The 18,692-nt window shown below is 35.3% G+C and overlaps 1 protein-coding gene across 1 annotated transcript in view; it reads left to right on the forward strand.

Moving 5' to 3' along the window:
* Positions 1-18,692, forward strand: part of KIAA2026 (KIAA2026 ortholog) — an 84,686-nt gene that overhangs the window by 15,376 nt on the left and 50,618 nt on the right. The window contains exons 2-3 of the mRNA XM_049772914.1: positions 1,359-1,559; positions 11,488-12,905. Coding sequence (XP_049628871.1) covers positions 1,359-1,559; positions 11,488-12,905 — 1,619 coding nt within the window. The remainder of the gene's footprint in view (positions 1-1,358; positions 1,560-11,487; positions 12,906-18,692) is intronic.

Below are 18,692 nucleotides of genomic sequence, written 5' to 3' on the forward strand. Positions count from 1 at the left end.
GAAAAGGGAAAAAAAAAACCCAAAAATCTAGAAAAAATTGTCTAGGTGTTAAAAATACCAATTTAGAAGAAGAAAGGGGAAAAAGGAAAAAAGTAACAAAACATCACAAAAGGAAAAAAATACTACAACAAAAATACAAAAAAATAAGCCAAGAAAGAACAAAAACTAAAACCAGTAACTAGGAAAGACAAGCAAAAAAAAAAAAAAAAAGAACAACAACAAAAACAGTAAAAAAAATTTAAATAAATAAATAAAAGCCTCAAACTACTTAAAAGGTTTGTTTCTTCTCTTCCCCCCTCCTTTTTTTTTTTTGCAAAGGCCAGTAATTATTGGGGAAATTAGAAAGGGAATTATCTTGGCCTAAGTCATACAGGGTTTCTCCTTCCTTGAAGCATACTACCATGGGAAACTACAGGCTCCATACATGCTCATTTTCACATCTCAAGGTCTTTTTTAAGGTGCCAGGAAACTTTCAACTCAGTTGTGGATGATAACATCAGGTCTCTGCAGCTAGAGATCTTAGTATTTGCATAGGTCATAGGACTAAGGCTAGGAGAGAGATTTTCTTTACAGTTCTAGAAGTTCTGTTCCATCATTGTTGTTGTAGTGGTCTTGGTTTTGCTCAGGTCCTCGGACAGAGCCTCGATAGAGTCTTTTCAGTGTGAAGAACCTTTGTGTTTATATTAAGTCCTAGATTGTTTTGGATTTTAGTCAGGCTAAACTTCATTATCTATTGTGTTATTTACGACTTAGAACTCAGTATCACAATGCGTCATTCATAAATAATAAAGTATTTATGTATCATATTTATGTGTGTATATATGTATCTGTATATATATGTACATATATATGTATATATAAAATATATGGACTTGGGGCCATACTAACTGTTCTTTGCACTTACTTCCGGTTCTGCTAAGGAAGAGGACTTAGGGACCATATGAGTGCCAGTGATGAGATCCGTGTTAGTGGTATTCAAGGCAAGTTACCTACACTCTGTACTATTGCTCCAACCACAACATCATATTCTTTTTTCCTCCCATAAATTTTTGTATTTATTGTATGTTTTCTCATGTCATTGATATACAGTACTGGGTTTATAGAAAGAGAAGTAAATATTGGCTACCTTTAGTTTTTTAAATGATTAGCTTTTTTCCCATTATAAAACTGGTGTTGAATTTTAATACTCCAGCATAATAAAGATCAGTTATGTGGGGAAATAAAAATTTGGAGAATTAATAGCTCAATTAAGGGAATTAATTTTTATTTAAGCAAAAGAGATTCTTAAATGTTGGTTGAGGGGGAATTATTGCTTATCCAGAAGGTTTGACCTTTCAATTGACTTATTCTTCTCCAAGGCACTTGAGAGAAAAGACAACGATAGCAGTAACATCTAGAGGCTGTTATGGATTGGAGGATGAAAAGGGAACTGCATGTACTTCAACAAGGCGTCGCTCGACACCACGAAGTTTGGCAGGCTTGACAAGTGGAGTTTTTGAATCTATAATGGTTCAAGTTTTGAGACAGGAAGAGCATCTGAGAGCAAAAGAAGAAAAAAGGTAAATGTTAAAAAATTAAGTTTCATGTTGTTCTAATTTCTAAAAACTTTTTCAGAGTAGCTTTTATAAATTCTGTGTGCTTGTAACTCTCAGCCTAGATGCATTGTTACAAAAGTATCAATTTATTGTAGTGAAATTTGCTTAAAGTGTTAAATATTAAGCCAAATTATTTGAAACTTAAAATATTTTTAAATGATTTTCAAAATTCTTATTAGGTTTCCAGAAGGATTCTTACGTGAATTATAATTAGAAATTTCATATAAAATATAGTTTTAGGACTGGTCATTTCAAAGAGAGTTCTTGGACAAGACCAGGAGCTCTTCACGCTGTGACCAAATAGTAACAGACCTCAGGACGCAGCAGCCGCTCAGGGAGCAGCTGTTTGTTCTGCGGGGCTACATGTGCTGCCCGCCCCACATATCCACCCCTGCCTGAAAACCTGCTCTGCTCTGTCTAGGCATCCCAGAGTGAAGGATGATGAAAACTGCACGCAGGGTGGTGACTTAAATAAAACTTTATTTACACTTCAAAAAAATATATAGTTTTAGAACTTAATTATAGTATATGAAAATGTTTTGCATGTGTGAGGCCATATTGGCCTCATATTGGCATTGTAAAAAAATTAGTAAATAAGGAATAGAATATAGTTAGGTTTAAAATTAGGAGAGATTATGCTTTCAAGATGACATACTAGTTCTTCTCTGCCAGTTCCTTTATTGGTATTAAATTACTACTAGAACTTAGAAGTCTAGATTAATGGCATTTATATAATATTTTATTTGTAACAAAGGAGTCTAGGTTGAACATTTAAAAACTGAATTTTCTTTGTTTGGTTTTGGTTTTTGAGCCACACCAGTGATTCAGGGTTTACTCCTGGCTCTTCGCTCAGAAATCGCTCCTGGCTTGGGGGACCATATGGAATGCCGGGGATTGAACCCAGGTCCTGGGCCAGCTGCGTGCAAGGCAAACACCCTACTGCTGTGCTATTGCTGTGGCCCCTAAAAACTGAATTTTTATACTAAATTCAGTATTAAACACTGTTGAGTGACTGGTGATTTAAGAAACTATGAATGCTATTCAGAGATTATAAGTACAATTTTAATATAATTATATTAAAGGCCTGTATTACTCAGCTTTTTTTTTTTTCATATTTTTTCTTTTATTCTTTTCTCCTCAAAACCAGGGCTTTAGAGAGATAGTACAGGTGTTAGGGTGCTTGCTTTGCTTGTGGCACTACAAAGTCCCCTGAGTACTGCCAGGCATAGTCCTCATGCACAACTAGGTGTGATAAGTCCTTTATCCCCACTCTGGGGTTACTCCACTCAAAAATCTCTCCTGGCCCTGTTCTGGGGATGTTGGGGATTAAACCTGGGTCAGCCACATGCTGTGACTCTGGCTTCCCAAATTAAATTATTTTTTAAAATACTAAGCCAAGGATTAGACCACTGCTTTGTTCACTAGTGATACAAGAACAAGTATTTTAATGTTTGTAGATACATAATTCCCCTTTTTATACGGTATATATCTTTTAAACATGGTTTCTTAAATAAGATTCCAGGATGTTAATGTCTTATAATCCTTTTACTAACTTTTTATTTGGATAGCAGGACATTTTATGTTAAACAGAGAGGATGATATGTTGAGTAAGCAGCCTTGTAGTCTGGTCATCTTCAAGTATATGCTGATAGCTTTGGTATATTTATTAGTATATAGAGGCACAATTGATTTAAGAGTTAGAGATACTATTAATTCAGAGTCCTGAGGAATGTCAGTGAAAGAACTGCTAAGTTTATAGTCAGATTTTTTTCAGTTGAAATAATTGACTTATAAGGTTATATATGGTTGATACACATGTTTATTATCAATATTTCTCCGCAACAGGGCATTGAACCCCTTCCATCTTTCAATTTCTTTCTACTTTGCTTCTGGAAATCTCAGTTCTGTGGTCAGAGTCCAAGGGTTTGTTTTCTTTTGACTTTATCTGTTTCAATGCTTTGTTTGTTTATATCACTTGTGGTGAGCTCAACTGATATTTGTCTTTGTTCTTCTATTTCATTGAGAGTAATCTCTATTTTCATCTATGTTATTATAGCAAAAGACCAGCTTTCTTCTTTTTCATATTGCTAAATACAATTCCATTGTATATATATCCCATAGTTTTTTTGTCCACACATATGTCATTGGGCACTTGGGGGTTGTTTCTATAATTAGGCTCTTACAAATAGTGCTACAGTGAATATAGGAATGAATTTCTTTTAGATTTTTTGTTTTGTTTTGTTAATTGAATAAAAACATGAGTGAAAAGGCTGGAAAATACTGATTTTACTATTTTGATAGATTTCTTTAGAGGTTGGATTGCTAATATATTTTTTCCAATAGTGTACGATAGTTCCTTTTTCTCTACATCTCTGCAAGCACTTGTTCTTCATATAGGCTACTCTCACAGGTGTAGCATTATAGTTCATTGCTGTTTAACTTGTATTTTCCTTATAATAGGCAATATTGAGCATTTTTAATATGGATGTTGGCCAGTCTGCATATCTTTTTTGTTTTGGTGATCTATTCGACTTTTCTCTTGATTTCTTTGGATGGAGCAGAAATTTGATATACACCTGATGGTTTCAGGGGGCTATTCCTGTACCCAGGAGTCACTCCTGTTGTTGGTGCTCTGGAAATATGTGGTGCTAAAGATCTAACTGGGGTCAACTACACAAAAGCAAGTGCTTCAACTCTCTGTCTTCTCAATTTTTTTGATGGAGGATTTTTGTTGTTTTTGAGTTCTGTGAGTTCTTTATACATCTTGGATATTATTCCTTTGATAGCTATAATATTCTTTAAAAGGTATGTGAATATTTTTTCCACTCAGTAGGATGTCTTTCTTTTTTTCATTTTTGTTTTATTTGTTTTGGGGGGTGCTCAGGGCTTCAGGATAGTGCCCAACCTACTCTACTATCACTCTAACCTTGCTTTAGTAATAAAGTAGTAGTAGCTTTAATAGTAAAGGCCTTGCTTTAGTAATAAACTGGCAGAAGCTTTTTATTTTGATTTTTATTTGCAGGTCTTTGCTGTTTGAAAAAACCTGAAGACACAGTGTTTTGCCTTTGTTCCTCATCAATGTCTTTTATGATTTCAAGCCTAACATTAAATATCTTTTGACTTTTATTATCTGTGTTATTATAAGGACCACAGCTGGTAGTGCTTGAAGTCACCAGGCCCATACAGGAGTGATCTTGAGCCACTCTGTGTGAGGGATCAAACCTACACAAGTCATCTCTGTGCTCTGTTACTTCAACCCCTATCCTGTCCATCCAAATTTTGGATGGACATTTAAAATTAAATGTTGTGTATGACAGAAGTAAGTGATAGTTACATTATTTTGCATGGGACTGTTCCATTTTTTTCATAACATTTTATTGAAGCTTTTCTTCTTTTTCTTCTTGGATACTGTGTGTGTGTGTGTGTGTGTGTGAATTTAATTCTGAATCTTCAGTTCGGATTCACTGATCAGTATTTTATTTTAATTTCACTCGTTTTGTTATTATAATTTTGTAGTGTAGTTTGAAGCCCGTGAGCATGATGCCTTCATTTTTCATTTCTCAGGATTGTGGTGGCTATTTGGAGTCTTTTTGATTCTAAACAAATTTCAGTTATCTTTATTCTCATTTCTTGAATAATAAGTTATAATACTACAAGTGGGATGGTCATTTTCAGTGTTAATCTTTCAAATTTATAAACTTGTAATACCTTTCCATCTCCTCTGTCACCGTCTAACAGCTTCTTAACAGTTTTTAGTACACAAGTTCTTAACATGCTTTGTTATATCACTGGTACTTTATTCTTTATGATATAATTGTCAGTAAGATTATTTTCTTGGGCCCGGAGAGATAGCACAGTGGCGTTTGCTTTGCAAGCAGCCGATCCAGGACCAAAGGTGGTTGGTTCGAATCCCGGTGTCCCATATGGCCCCCTGTGCCTGCCAGGAGCTGTTTCTGAGCAGACAGCCAGGAGTAACCCCTGAGCGCTGCCGGGTGTGGCCCAAAAACCAAAAAAAAAGATTATTTTCTTGATATTTTTTTAATTTTATCTAGTTCATTTGTTTGCATGTTAAAATGCAGCAGATTTTTTGGTATATTTTGTACCCTGCTGTTTTTTAGTTTCTACTAGTTTTTTAACTAATTGGATTACCAGAAATGGTGTATATATCTTTTATTCTTACTTCATATATCATTTAAACTTATTGATATTTTATTTATTATAAAAATGTTCTGTATACTTCTGCAAACAAACTATGACTTAGGAAATTAGATAGATAGTATAGGGGTTAAAGTACTTGCCTTGCCTGTGGCTGACCCTAAAGGTTTAGTTCCTGAGTACCACCAGGAGTGGTCCCTGAGTGCAAACCTAGGAGTTTTGTGGTTTTACTGGTCCTTCAGCGCAAACCCTGAGAAGTCCAAAAACAAATCCCCAAATTTAACAAAATAATAGTGACTTAATGAAGTAGCATTATGTTTGTCATTTGTGGTAACCAAGCTGAGCAATTTTGAATAGCTTCCTTAATCTTTGGTAGTTTTTCAAATTATAATTCTGGCTTCTCAAAGTTGATGCCAGAAATACTATGTTCAGGATCCACAGATAAAGTAGAACCATGTAACTTATTACACACTTCATTCTTGAAATTGCAAAGTAGTAGCATAAGATGGCGGTCTTGGCCAGAGGAAATTACCTTTTAGCAAACATATTAGGAACTGAACTTTCTGGATTTCTTCTATTAGATACCAGGTATTTTTCTAGTACAATCAGTGGTAGCAGTTTCTCCTGGAATTGGTATATAATGTATTAGAATAATATCTTCTACATTTGACTCTCTGGTACTTAACAGAGCACTTTGCGCTTCCTATTAATATCAAATTAATTCTTTTCTTTTAAATGGTCAGATGAGGTTATTTTGTTAGCTACTAAATGAGAACTTTACTGAACTTAACATGCTGAGTTTTCTGAAATATAATATTCATTTAAAAATTGAGAATAAATAAAATTGAAAAAATAAATTGAAGATAAATGTCTAGTACTATCAGTCTATATATATTCATAAATACATAACACACAAAAATGTATGTATTTATGCATACATATTTATGCATTATGTATCTATGCATATATATATAGATAATAATAGATTATAAGCTTTTAAAAGAGTGTCCATGCTTTCACAAACTACACTTTCTAACATGCTAAATATAATTTAATAAAACTAGTAAATTAGGGTATTTGAAAGCATAGTTTTTCTTTTGATTTTGTTTTGGGACCATGTCCAGCTGTGCTTAGGGTTTACTTCTGGCTCTGCTCTTCTATATTATTTATATTTATATGTTTGCTTGATTGGTATTTTTGGGTTTTGGTTTTGGGTCACACCTGGTGACACTGAGGGGTTACTCTTGGCTATGTGCTTAGAAATCACTCCTGGCTTGGGGACCATATGGGACACCGGAGGATAGAACCTAGGCTAGCACGCACAAGACAGATGTCTTACTGCTTGCGCCACTGCTCCGGCCCCTGCTTGTTTTTTTTTTTTTGGGGGGGGGGGGGCTGGTGATACCTGGTGATGCTCTGGAGCAGTGGTCCTCAAACTATGGCCCGTGGGCCACATATTGTATTTGTATCTGTTTTGTTTCTTCATTGCAAAATAAGATATATGCAGTATGCATAAGAATTCGTTCATGAGTTTTGTTTTTACTATAGTTAGACCCTCCAATGGTCTGAGGGACAGTGAACTGGCCCCATGTTTAAAAAGTTTGAGGGCCCCTGCTCTGGAGTCTACGTAGTACCAGGGTTTGATCTGAAGACTCACAAGCAAGCTTTTTGTGCTATCTCCTTTTTTAAAAAGTTTTCAAAAATACTTGACATACATGATTTTCAGCTTTTCTTTGTTTTTGTTTTTGTTTTAGGGCTATACCTAGTGGTGCTCAGAAGTTACTCTTGCCTCTACATTCAGAAATTGTGGCAGGCTCTGGGGACCTTATGGGATGTTGGGGATCAAACTCTAGGTTGGCTATGTGCAGGGCAAATAAATGCCCTACCTCCTGTGCTCACTTGGGCCCCAATTTTCAGCTGTTTTTTTTTTTTTTTTTTTTTGGTTTTTGGTTTTTGAGTCACACCCGGCGGTGCTCAGGGGTTACTCCTGGCTGTCTGCTTAGAAATAGCTCCTGGCAGGCACGGGGGACCATATGGGACATCGGGATTCGAACCAACCACCTTTGGTCCTGGATTGGCTGCTTGCAAGGCAAACGCCACTGTGCTATCTCTCCGGGCCCAATTTTCAGCTTTTTAAAATAAGCATCCTTTTTTTTTTGTTGTTGTATATTTTAGGGTCACTCCTGGTGGTGCTCAGGGATTACTCCTGGCTCTGCACTCAGGAATTACTCCTCGCTGGCTTGGGGTACCATATGGGATGCCAGGGATCAAACCTGGGTGTCAGCTATGTGTAAGATTAATTCCCTACCCATTGTACTATCTCTCTAGCCCTGGAAATGTTACGTTTTCTAAATAGTATTAACTATATGTGTCTCAGTTTCTGTATCCTAAACAATATATTTTTATGTTTTATAATTTCTGTGTTCCTACATTTTGGGCATTAGTTTTATTATTTGAATTCTTATAGTACCTTATTTCCCTGTATATTTGATCATCTTATGTAATTGTTTCTTGAAAGGAGAGGGGCACACCCAGTGGTGCTTAAGGCTTGGCTTACTCTTACTCTGTGCTCAGGGACCATGATTAGTGTTTGGGGACCTTGATGTGGTGCCAGGAATCTAACCAGGGTTGGCTACTACATTGTGTAAGGCAGGCACCTTAACATTTTATCATCTCTCTGGTTCCTGAACTTGTTTCTTGTCTCTGTAACCATGGACCTAGGTATAAATCCTAGGTATCATGGCCTGGGTATAAAGCATTGAAGGCCTAGATATAAATGCTTTAGAGATTTTTTTTTGTGTGTGTTTGAATAAGTATTTGAGAGCAACTTTAGCATGAAAACTACATTGAACTTATTTTTAATGTGTGTTTAAATACCCAGGAAATCTGATTGTAATCAGTAGTGAATCCAAAAGGGAGTCAGCTTACAGTTATAAATTCTTAAGATAGTTGCTTTTGTTTTTTGCCATTCCATTATGAAGTTTCCTTGATGTTTCCTAGTTAAGAACAGGAGAAAGAATTATTTCTAATATACCCTTCAACTGATAAAATGGGATTTTAGTGTTTCATTCTATGGGTTGCTTTGGCCCCACCAGAGTGGATCTTAGAACATTGCGTGACCTTTAAAAAGGAATCTCATACCTTTTAATAGTCATTTTCTATTTGCCCCAACCTTCACAATCCTAGGAAACCACTTCTATACCTGTAGATTTTGGGACATAGCATATAAACAGAATGCAATGCATGATCCTTGGGGGATTACTTCTTTCATTTACTATGTTTTCAAGATTCACCCATACTATAGTCTATCAATACTTCTTTTATTGCCAATAAAATTACTTTGTATAAATATACCTCACTGTATTTGACAATCCATAGATATTTGAGATTATTTTGGCAGTTGTGAATAGTGTTGCTATGAATTCATATAAAGGGTTTTGTATGAAACATTTCTCTTAGGTGCATACATACTGGATCACATGGTAACTGGTCTTTTGAGGAAAAGCTATACATACATTTTCAGTAATGGAAAAAAATGGCGTTGTATGAAGTTCCTGATTTTTTTTTTTGCCAACATGTATCTCATTATAGTCACTTTATTTGAATTGTATCTTTATTGAGTTTGATTTGCATTTCTGTGAATGATACTGATTCAGCATATTTTTTCTGTGTTTATTATTTATTTGTATATAATATTTGGAGGAAATCTGCTTAAGTTCCTTGCCAATTTAAAAATATTTTCTTGAAGAGTATGAGGGATCTGAACTTTGCCCATTTTGATTTGTGTTATTTTATTATTGTAAGTATTCTTTTAATTTCTCTATATAAGAGAAATTTTTCTATGAAATATATGTTGTGCAGAAAAAAATTCTATTCTTTAGGCCTCTTGATGATGTCTCTTACTTTTATTTTTGTTATTTTTTTTTCCCTTTTTCGTTTTTTACATCAGATCAGGTGATGTGCCAGCATCATAGGGCTTGAGTGAAGCATATGTTCTAAAGTAGTGATGTCTTTAAAAACAGAAAAGATTTTGCTATTGATAATGCCCAGTCTATCTATTTTTACAAGACTTGGAGGGTTTTTTAAGTGTAATATTGTCTAATGCAAGATCAGAAAGATTCACATCTGTCTTCGCATCTAATTTTTGGGGGAGAGGCACATTCTACAGTGCTCAGAGATTACTCCTGGTTCTGTATTCAGGAATTACTCCTGGCAGATTCAGGGCACCAGCACCAGATGAGATGCCTGGTTGGTTGCATGCAAGTTAAATGTCCTACTTGCTGTATTATTGCTTCAACCTTCTAATTAACTTTTTAAAATTAAGAACATTGTATAGTAGTACCAGTAGAGAAAAATTGGGTGGGTACTGGGCACGCTTAAGGAATTCTCCTTGGTTTGTATTGCGATTTGCTCCTGGTGGTAATTGGGGAACCCTGCAATACTGGGAATTAAACTGCCTTCCTACATACAAAATATTCACTTATCCCATTGAAATTTTAGGTCATACCCAGCAGCGCTTAGGGGTTATCCTGGTTCTATGCTCAGAAGTCGCTCCTGGCAGGCTCAGGGGACCATATGGGATGCTGGGATTCAAACCACCGTGCATCCTGAATTGGCAGTGTGCAAGGCAAATGCCCTACCACTGTGCTATCTCTCTGGCCCCTCCCATTGAAATTTTTCACTAGTTTAGTAAAGAAATTTTATAAGGGAAACCATCCCCTGATCTCATCAGTCTAGGAGCTCTTTATTTTGTAGAACTTTCATCTTATTTAGTGAGTGCATATTTTTATTATTGATTTATTATTTATTTTAATCATTATTATAATTATTTATTATTATTTATTATTTTTATTAAGTATCATGGGATATTGCCATATTTTTGTGTTTATATGTGATACTTACAACTTCAATGTTAAGGCTGTATAATTTAGTAAATTATGTATTAGAATTTTATACTTTTGTTTTCCTCATGTGCTAAAACTGTACTTGCATGTGGCCAATCTATGTTTGATCCCCAGTATCCCTTATGTTCCCCCTGAGTCCACCAGGAGTGATCTTGAGGTGATCTTGAACACAGAGCCAGGAGTATAGCCTCTAAGCACCACTAGGTTTGGCTCAAACACCACCACCCCCCCAAAAAAAAAAAAAAAAAAAAAAACAACAAACCTGATAGGTACACTTTTTTGCTTCTACTGAATTCTTTTCTTTTTTTTGGTTTTTGGGTCACACTCAATGGCGCTCAGGGGTTACTCCTGGCTCTTTGCTCAGAAATTGCTCCTGGCAGGGTCAGGGGACTATATGGGATGCTGGGAATTGAACCTGGGTCCATCCTGAGTCAGCTGCATTCCCTACTGTAGTGCAGTTTCTCCAGTTTCTTAGTGTAACTTCCTACAATTGGATTTATAGAGTTAAAGAATTTAGACATAGATAAAGTTACATTACTTCTGGATAATACTAACCTGCTTTTTATAGTAAACATTCTTTAAATTTATTTTATTTTAAAGTTGGTACACATAAGTTGAAGAACTCTTTTGGCAATAATCTAATAATCATTCAGTAAAGTTTAAGATTTTATTACATTTAACTTGTTTGTCTGGGGAACAAAATGGTACATCAATGGCATACTTTGTACTAATACTTTAAACTCGGACAAATAAGTCCCAGTTGTTTAAGTATATCATACTTAAAATTTTAATATTTTCACTAATAATAATACAGTGTGTTCAATTTTTTTTAGGCTTAGGGAGCAAGAAAGAAAAGAAGCAGAAGAAGCTAGTCAAAAGGAAATAGAAGAATGGGAAAGAAAACTTCTAGCTCAAGCTTCTCCGACTTATATGGAGACCATGTGGGAAATTCCAGCTATCGGACATTTCCTTTGTTTAGCCCAGCAAATTCTAAATTTGCCAGAAATAGTCTTTTATGAATTGGAACGTTGTCTTCTAATGCCTCAGTGTAATGCTTTTCTATCCAAAATAATGACTTCTCTATTAAGTCCTCCCCATCGCAGACCTACCTTACATCGAAGACCTACTTTGCCTTATAGGACCTGGGAAGCAGCCCTGAGACAGAAAGTACAGCAGTGGTACACTGCTGTTGGGCAGACAGAAAATCCTGATAACTGTGCCGAAAAACTTGGGTTGTGCCCTCAGTTTTTCAAAGTTCTTGGAGAAGTTAATCCTTTGGAAGAAAAACCTTTTCATGAACTACCTTTCTACCAAAAAGTGTGGCTACTTAAGGGTCTTTGTGATTTTGTGTATGAAACACAAAAAGAAGTTCAAGATGCTGTACTTGGACAACCTATTCATGAATGCAGGGAAGTTATCCTTGGATATGATTACTTGGAGAATGCTTATGTCCATTTTCCACAGTTCTGTGGTGCTGATGTACGGATTTATAAACAACGACCTTTTCAAGCCCCAGAATTTCCGATTCCACCCATAAAGATACAGAGAGTACCTCGAATTAAACTGGAGAAATTGAAGTGTGACTCCGTTAGTACTAGTAATGGAGAGCATAGGTGTACTAGGGAAGGCTTGCCCTCTGCCTACCAAAAAGAGAAAAAAATTAATTGTGACCCAACTTGCTGCCCTGCTAAAATGAGCGTGGATAATCATGATATCTCTGTTGAAATGGAAGTTAAATCTAATTGTGAAATAAGAATTCGCAGACTCTGTGAAATTAAAAAAATTGATTGTTTTAAAGAAAATTTAGAGAAACCAGGGAGTCCAGGGGAAGTTACTGACTTTGGAGAGCCTCTTAGTCCAGGGGAAATAAGGTTTATAGAAAATCAGGAAAAATATGGTGAAGCTTCCAGGGTAAAGCCTGAACCAAGTCCATTGAAAGAAAATGCTCTAAAATCTTGCCAAATACATGTAAATGGAAGTCACATTGACCATCCAGAAATGAACTGCCACAAAGTTGTAAGAGATTTTCTATTAGAGCAGTCACTACAGAGCCACAAGAAATTAAAACTAACTAAAATGAGAGCAAAAAAGAAGAAAAAGAAAAAAAAGAAATTGAAAGATGTTCTGAATGAAAACTTACAGAGAAAGCGTGAATGTCTTCATTCTCTTACATTCAAGTCTTACAAACCTGAGCTCCAGAATAAGTTATTGATCATCAAAAAGAAAGCAAAACACAAGAAGCACAAATCTGGTAAGCTGATACAAGTGGGTGAGAATCTCCTTAAAACTTGCGTAAAGTTCTTTTAATTAAAACATCATGGAAACGGACAGAATAAAATGTGTACATATATTTATGCTTATATGTATATGTCATACTTTCTATTTCCCCATGATTAAAACTAAAGCAGAAGTAATTTTATATATTAACAGAAAAGTACTACTGTAGTACATTTAATTTTCAATTAAAATCTTCAGACAATAGGTTTTATTTTTTCTGGACCAATTTCTATTTTCCATCACTTATGAGAAATGGTTTTTATATAGACTAATAAGAGCAATACAAGGCAATAGAAAACTGATACTGTGAGATATTTGCAGTATTAAAGTTTATAGCAGTTAGTTACTTGAATCAAGATAAGTCGAATTATCTTTCTGGGTTTGTTTTTTCTATATCTATATTTTTCAGAACTCTAATGTATATTTTTATTTACATAGAGAAGAAATGTAAACTATAAGAGGGAAATTATGTCAATAAGACCTGAAGGATCTTAATTTAATAGAAGGATTTATAAATTTCTTAGACAAAATTGAAACAAATTCAATATAATTATCATAAATCTAAATAATATACAAGTAATATAAAGTCCTCAGTGGTTTATTGGTCTATTTTTTAATTACTCAAATGCTTTTGATTTTCTATTGTCTGACTTTTAATCAGTTCTTTTTTCACCAAGTGAATAAACAGATCATCAGTTTATTAACTTTAATAAAAAGTTAATTGGGAATAAATTGAATTGTTCCTAAAAATGTATTGTACTTTATCAGTATTTGTGGATTTTAGTTTGTATTTGGCCCCTTAATAACATAAGAGAATTAAAATCGATAGTAATTTGATGATGGCAAACAAGGAAATGAATTTTACTTAGCTGCTATAGTTGCTACACTTCAGTGTTTTTTGATTTGTGTTCGGACTTAATCGTGGTTCTGAACTCTGGGATCATTCCTGACAGTACTTGGGACCATGGGGTTTTGTAAGGGATTAAAACCAGTCAACCAAGTATAAGGCAGGCACCTTGCCTATTGTATTATTGCTCCAGCTCCAACATTTTAATTTTATCATTGATAAAGAAATAGTATCAATTGGTCAGCCTAAAGAAGCAGTTAAAGTAAAATTTACTGTCAAGAATAAGGCTTAATTTATCCAAAGTAGTTTATGCAAAGTTGTTCACAAGATCAAGATAATAAAAAGCTACAATAAAGTTTCAGAAAAGATACTTTAACAGTTTATAATTTTAGATTATATAAATTTAATTTGGTTTGGCAAGATTTTTTTCATACTTAGCCATTAAAATATTAAATGACATTTTGACAAGCATTCCACTTCTGATGTGTGTACTGTTATTTTATTACTATGCTCTCACCTAGGACCTTTTATTTATAACCTGTTCATTTAAGGCAATTATGATTCATGGTGGATTATAAAATGAAATTATATTAATACAATTCCTACATAGACAACCAGTTACAAAAATACTGAATGCTAATGATTGGATTAAAAGGAATTTGCTTTATAAGCCAAGTATTGCTCCATTCAGTTGAAGTCAGAATGTTTATAAAGAGAAAAATGTAGCAGTTCATGCCCAACTCTTAACAAGCAAGTGAGGAAAAACTTCATACATAAGAAGCATTAAAAGAGCTCCTTTTAAGGACAGGAAAATCTCCCCAACTCATATCATTATGTATGACATTTAATAATGGTGTATATGGTTGTCTTTTAGAAACAGTTTTGACTGAACAAGAAAGAAATGAGAGAGAAGAAAGAAAAAGAAAAGAGGGAGATAGGAAAGGAGGGGAGGGAGGGAGGGAGGGAGGGAGGAAGGAAGGAAGGAAGGAAGGAAGGAAGGAAGGAAGGAAGGAAGGAAGGAAGGAAGGAAGGAAGGAAGGAAGGAAAACTTAAAAGCAATTTAGCAAGTACTGTATATACCCTCCGAGGTTGTTTTAGGAGAGAAGTTTATAAGAGTGAAATAGAAAAAAATATGCATTTATCTGTATATTTTCAGAACAGATAGTTGAATGTCAGTCTGTCTAGGATGGCAAAAATACTTGGTTGGGAGGGAGCCACTTTTATTAATCTAGTACTCTGTTTTCATTACATTTTTTACTAAATTTTTTACTTTTATAACAGTGGTATATAAAATATTACAACAGCAACACATTTGCTTTACATTTTTGTGATTTTTCTCCTGGACTCATTTAATATGAAAGAGGCAACAGTGGGCTTTTCAGTTAGTTTCAGTTTGTACCTCTAAAAGAGTTAAATGTTTTCTTTTAAAATACCACCTTTTAGGGGGCCAGAGTGATACAGCACAGTGGTTCAGAGTTTGCCTTGCAGGCAGCCAAACCAAGACAGTTCCATGTTCAATTCCCCCCCCCCCCCCCACACACACACACAGCATCCCATATGGCCCCCTAGTCTGACAGAAGTGATTTCTTAGTGCAGAGCCAGGAGTAACCCCTGAGCGCCATTGGGTATGGCCTCAAAACCAACCAACCAAACAAAGAAAAAAAAAAACCTTTAAAAAGAAAGTGGTTTTACTCTTTTTTTTTAGAAGTGAGTTCCATTACCACAGGTTTGGGAAATGTTCCTTATATAGTCACACTATATAGGTAGTGTTCACAATACATTTTGCCATATTCGTTTTAGAATTTGTGTTTAAAGATGATGACTATTAGAAGAATTTAGCTGGAAACAGTTTGATTAGTTCAGTGCATTTTTTTTCAGGGGCAGTTTTACAGGTTTTTGTTTGTTTTGGTTTTTGGGTCACACCCATTGACACTCAGCAAGCATGGTCCAAATGGAAAAAAAAAAAGAAGAGGGGGAAATGAACAATATACAACTAATGTACATTAACATAAAATAATTTGGAAATAAATACACTTATTTTGAACAGACTCTGAAAATAAATATCTGAAGGCAAACTATCTGATACTATAGAACAGTGGTCCTCAAACTATGGCCCGCGGGCCACATATTGTATTTGTATCTGTTTTGTTTCTTCATTGCAAAAAGATATATGCAGTGTGCATAAGAATTTGTTCATAAGTTTTATTTTTACTATAGTCAGACCCTCCAATGGTCTGAGGGACAGTGAACTGGCCCCCTGTTTAAAAAGTTTGAGGACCAGGAAAAAATGCAGTATTTATTCAGTAGTACTTTTAAAAGCAAAGAACAAGCTTAAGTAAAAATTAATTCAAAATGTAAAAAGCAAAAAGAAAGCCTTAATTCTATACAATATTTTTTTAATGCTTAAAAATTGTAAAACTGGGGCCAGAGTGTGGTAGGACCTTTGCCTTGCAAGCGGCTGACCCAGGACCTGAATTTGATCCCCAGGATCCATATGGTCCCCTGAGTCAAGAGTGATTTCTAAGTGCATAGACAGGAGTGATGTTCAGGGTGGAAGGTGCCCCTGCAGTATACAATTTATGGGCTCTTATTGTTGAGAGATTTTTAACATGGAAAGGCCATACCATGGCGACTAGATGCGTTGCTGGGGATTGATCCTGGGTCACCTGCATGTGTGCCGACCTTCTGCTCTGGTCCCCAAAATATGTAATTCTTAACATGGCACTTGGCTGTTGTAAAAATTAGTAAATGATAATTATGCTTAAAATCAGATTAGAATTTTGGGGTTGGAGCAGTGGTCCAGCAGTAGGGTGTTTGCTTTGCACATGGCTGGCCCAAGATGGACCTAGGTTCGATCCCTGGCATCCCATATAGTCCCCTGAGCCAGAAGTGATTTCTGAGCGCAGAGCCAGGAGCCACCAGGTATGACCCAAAAAATAAACAAATAAAAAAATTTAGATTAGAATTTTATAAGGAGGGGCTGGGGAAATTGTGCAGTGGGTGGATGCTTGCTTTTTATGCAGTCTATCAGGATTCTTTCGTGGTACCACATATGGTCCCCCAGTCCTCCCAGGAATTATCCCTGAGCAATATCTAGTGTGTTCCCAAAACAAAACCATGATTATGTAATAAAAAGAGCTTGGACTTTAGAGTCAGAACCCCTTATTTAGAGTGTGACACTTGAATAAGTTAAATACTAATATATTTTATCTTCAGTTATCTCGCACTGAAATGGGATATTGGAGAGTAGTTTTGGGAATTGACTGGGATAATTTCTGAGTACAATACAGAATTTCTTTATGTCAAGTGACATCTCTGTAAGTCCTAAAACTAGTGTAGACTCATTGAATGTGAAGTGTTATTATTACAAGCCCTAAGTTATGTTGTTTTTTTTTTTGTTTGTTTTTTTGTTTTTTTGTTTTTTTTTTTGATTTTTGGGCCATACCCGGTGGTGCTCAGGGGTTACTCCTGGCTGTCTGCTCAGAAATAGCTCCTGGCAGGCATGGGGGACCATATGGGACACCGGGATTTGAACCAACCACCTTTGGTCCTGGATCGGCTGCTTGCAAGGCAAATGCCACTGTGCTATCTCTCCGGGCCCCTAAGTTATGTTGTGAACCTATTTTTGATAAATGTGTAACTTATTTAAAATTATTGGTGTTTTTGATTTTTTGGCTCTGGGGGCTTACCTGTGAATGCTCAAGGCTTATTCCTGGCTTTGTGCTCAGGGATCATTCCTGGTGGTGCTCAGGATATAATGTATGATGCTGGAGATTGAACCCTGGTCAGCCACGAGTAGTGCAAGCACTGTGCCCTTTGAACTATCTGGTCCCAGTCAGTGTTTTTCTTATGAAAAAAAGGTGGTCTTTTAGAATATGAACAATTATCTGCCTCCATTTTTTTAAAGTGGTAAAGTGTCTGGTCAGAAGGATGAGTATTGTGAGCCAGAGAGATAGTACAGGGGTGTAAATTCCTGGCCTTGCATGACTCATCCTTGGGCACAGAGTATTTAAGGATTATTTCTCATAATTTATTGTGAGCGAGCTAAGTTGATATCAGTACAAAATGCATGATGTATTTCTATAGTTAATAACTCAATCTACTAAGAAAGAGAAACATAATTGCACTACGTTTAAGTGTCACAATTGATACATGTACAAAGTAGAGTGTAGCACAGAGAGAGGACATCTTAAAAAGAGCTAAAGATGTTAGTTTTATCAATAAAGAGTAATTGTTAGTAATTAAAGTTATTAGAATTTGAAAATCAAGAGATATTGTACTTAGAAATATCAACTTAACTAAGAAATAGTATTTACTTCCCAGATGCTTAGTAGTGGACTATGAGCTCTACATGTTTCAACAGTTCACTTAATTTTTTTGAAAAATTTTCATGTTGGTTGTGTTCTCACCAAATATGTAATTATATTACCGTCTCACAGATGAAATTTTTTTCACAGGAAAATAAAATCATTTGCTTGAGGCTTATAGTCCATACTACTTGTACTAGTCAGAACTAGTATTCAAACCCCAGAATTTAGTTCCAAAACTCAGACTTAGAACTACTACTCACTACTACCTCCTTAATAACAATTAGTTTCATAATCATGTGAGGAAAGATAAATCCATAACTATCTAGCTTCTTAACCTATTCATACAGAGTGTTTGCTAGAGTTAACTAGGATTTAATTAAGAACCTGAATTAGTATAACAACACAAAATTTGTTAAGAATAACAATGGTAACCTCTATTATGTTCATAATTATATCTTTTAAAGGCCAATTAGAGCAGTGTGAATGGGGGCAAATTGCTATTATTAGACCACCCTTGCTAGATATCCTGCTATTCAGATTCTTGAATTCTTAGTATGTAACTGATCCTTATATCAGCTACAGAGATCCCTAGAATTTGATAACT

Source organism: Suncus etruscus, chromosome 1 (genome assembly GCF_024139225.1).
Source record: "Suncus etruscus isolate mSunEtr1 chromosome 1, mSunEtr1.pri.cur, whole genome shotgun sequence".
NCBI classification, from domain to species: Eukaryota; Metazoa; Chordata; class Mammalia; order Eulipotyphla; family Soricidae; genus Suncus; species Suncus etruscus.